Source organism: Monopterus albus, unplaced genomic scaffold, assembly GCF_001952655.1.
Source record: "Monopterus albus unplaced genomic scaffold, M_albus_1.0 scaffold886.1, whole genome shotgun sequence".
Taxonomy (NCBI): domain Eukaryota; kingdom Metazoa; phylum Chordata; class Actinopteri; order Synbranchiformes; family Synbranchidae; genus Monopterus; species Monopterus albus.
The window spans coordinates 1-2,582 of record NW_018128766.1 but is presented as its reverse complement, the minus strand read 5'-3'; the positions used below and the strand labels follow the sequence as shown (position 1 = coordinate 2,582).

General features: G+C 39.8%; 1 protein-coding gene across 1 annotated transcript; it reads right to left on the bottom strand.

Moving 5' to 3' along the window:
- Positions 1 to 1,308: 1,308 nt before the first annotated feature.
- On the bottom strand, positions 1,309 to 2,222 carry LOC109953635 (extracellular calcium-sensing receptor-like; the record flags this gene model as incomplete). The annotated part of the gene is made up of 1 exon (XM_020589114.1): positions 1,309 to 2,222. A coding segment is annotated over one exon (914 nt), but the record flags the coding sequence as incomplete, so codon positions are not given.
- Positions 2,223 to 2,582: the final 360 nt, after the last annotated feature.

The window sequence follows — 2,582 nt, the reverse complement described above, 5'->3', positions numbered from 1 at the left end:
ACATTCATATAGCAACCAATAGGCTATGATTTGTTTATGCACGGTGTGTTGTACCTGTTATTGTAGGTTGAGCGCCACCTACAGACATTATACTGTAATGCATGACATGCTGTGGGACAAATGATGAACAGTCGTGCTAAAAGTGGCCATTTATCATGGCAGAGAGTGACACTTTAAATGCCTTCAGAATAACAGTGTGAATAAGTAGCCATTTGTCACAGGGTGAATGTTATAGCCATAACTGGGGCATAATTTTTATGGGGGACAGGTTTCCCCCAGAATATGAAAAACTAACGTTTGTCCTCCCCCCAATATTTGACATGACAAGTCATTAGAGGCATCATAAAATCTATAAGAAAACAGATGTTCTCCGCTCCAGTGTTAAACCAACTCCAAAGTGTAATGATTGTTCACTGAGCTCCTCCTGTTTGCGTACATGTCAACCAGCAACAGTGTACGAATCAGCTGTGTGTGGGGCTCAAGACTGGTCAGCATGTGTCAAAGCTTGGCCATCCTGTGCCCTGCTTGTGTCATATAGACCTACAGCTGATCCCTCACAGGTAAAACAGTCGAATTTAATACCAGTAAAACTTAAGTTTAATGTAAAGTCTGTTTCTGCTGCTGATTGTCTCATCTGATGTTTGTCTCCATGGCCCCTGATGGAGATTATGTGCTAGATTGACAGTCTGGATTATCTGAGTTTCCTTCTGTCACTTGTCTTTTGTAAATGGAGTCTGTAGTCGAGCCTAAAATGTTTCGCTATGAGCCATCCACGTCGTCATACTATATTTGAACAAAACACACAAACACTTGCAGGTGCCCGTTGCACACTGGAATGCACATTGTTTGACACAATGTTGTGAATCAGTCACCACACCTTAAATATTAAAATCACAATTTAAGACATTCCATTTAGCAGGACAACACTTTACTGATGATTGGATCTTCAAGCACTCACAATAATACAGAATTATGAATTTCAACCAGAATATTCTTTTTGATGGGGTACAATACACCCCTTCAATTAAAAGTATATTGGTTTCTACATACCAGTCTGGTTAACAAATTAATTAATGGCACTAGAATGCCTTACCACCATATTTTGTAAACCAAAGTTTTTTGTTTGTTTCTATACTGACAACTTCTTATGCTATGTCTTTGACATGACATGACATCCAGTAGAAAAATGTCATAGAAGAGTACAATATACCTCTTCACTAAAATGAATATTGGTTTCTACATAATCATCTGGTTAACAAATTAATGTGTAAAATTTATAATGACAGTACAATGCCTTTGCCTAAGTTTTCAGAATGATTTTGATGCCCCTTTCTCCATCATATTCCTTTTTGTATTTTTCTCTGGTTTCAGTAAGATAATATAACATTTTGGAATAAAAGTACAAATGAGCAGTCCAAAACTGGAGGCCAGAATAGCAAATATCTCTACAGCAACACTGAACTTCCCAGGAGAGCTGACATATGCTGGAATAAAAGTGATCCAGACTGCACAGAATATCAGCATGCTGAAGGTGATCAGTTTGGCCTCATTGAAGTTATCAGGCAGTTTCCGAGCAAGAAAAGCCAGAATAAAACATAAGATGGCCAGAAGGCCTATGTACCCAAGTACAGCCCAAAAGCCTACAGCTGATCCCAGAGCACACTCTAAGATGATTTTGTCCTTGAACTGGGTAAAATTCTTAAATGGAAAAGGAGGAGAAATAGTTAACCAGAGGATACATATAACAACCTGGATGAGAGTGAAAGCCACAACACTGAGTCTCTGCTGTGCAGGCCCAAACCATTTCATCACATTACTGCCTGGAAGTGTAGCCCTGAAGGCCATTAACACCACTATAGTTTTCCCCAGAACACAAGAGATACAGAGGACAAAGGTGATGCCGAATGCTGTGTGTCGCAGCATGCAGGACCACTCAGAGGGCCGGCCGATGAAGGTCAGAGAACACAGGAAACACAGGGTCAAGGAGAAGAGCAGCAGGAAGCTCAGCTCAGAGTTGTTGGCCCTAACAATAGGAGTTGTCCTGTATGTGAAGAAAATGGCTGCCACAACAGCAGTCATGCATGTTCCAAATAAGGCCGCTGCAGTGAGCAGTGCTCCCATAATTTCTTCATATGATAGAAACTCTGCCTTCTTTTTTACACAGGCATCTCTTCTCTCATTGGACCAGGACTCAGGGTGGCATCGCTCACATGTGACAGAATCTGAAAAATTATATTAAAGCAGATGTCAGACTTGCTCTGTAGATTTGTCTTTGTTTTCTATGTTACATCTTTTCCAAGGAAACAAGACAGACACTATTGTACATGATTACCTGTTAATAAGTGGATAAATAAACTGACCTTATGACAAATACGTGGGATAATTATTTCAAATTGGCTCACATTTTAATCAAATATCACTCCGAAGATCACAAAGTATGCAACAATTTTTCCCTTTACTTTCCATGGATGTGGCCCACGAACACAACAGATTGCCCCAAATTCACATAGAACATAGAATGAATTTTATTTTGTGGCACACTAATGTGCATAACCTTGAGTTTTACTAGACCTGTCATGTTG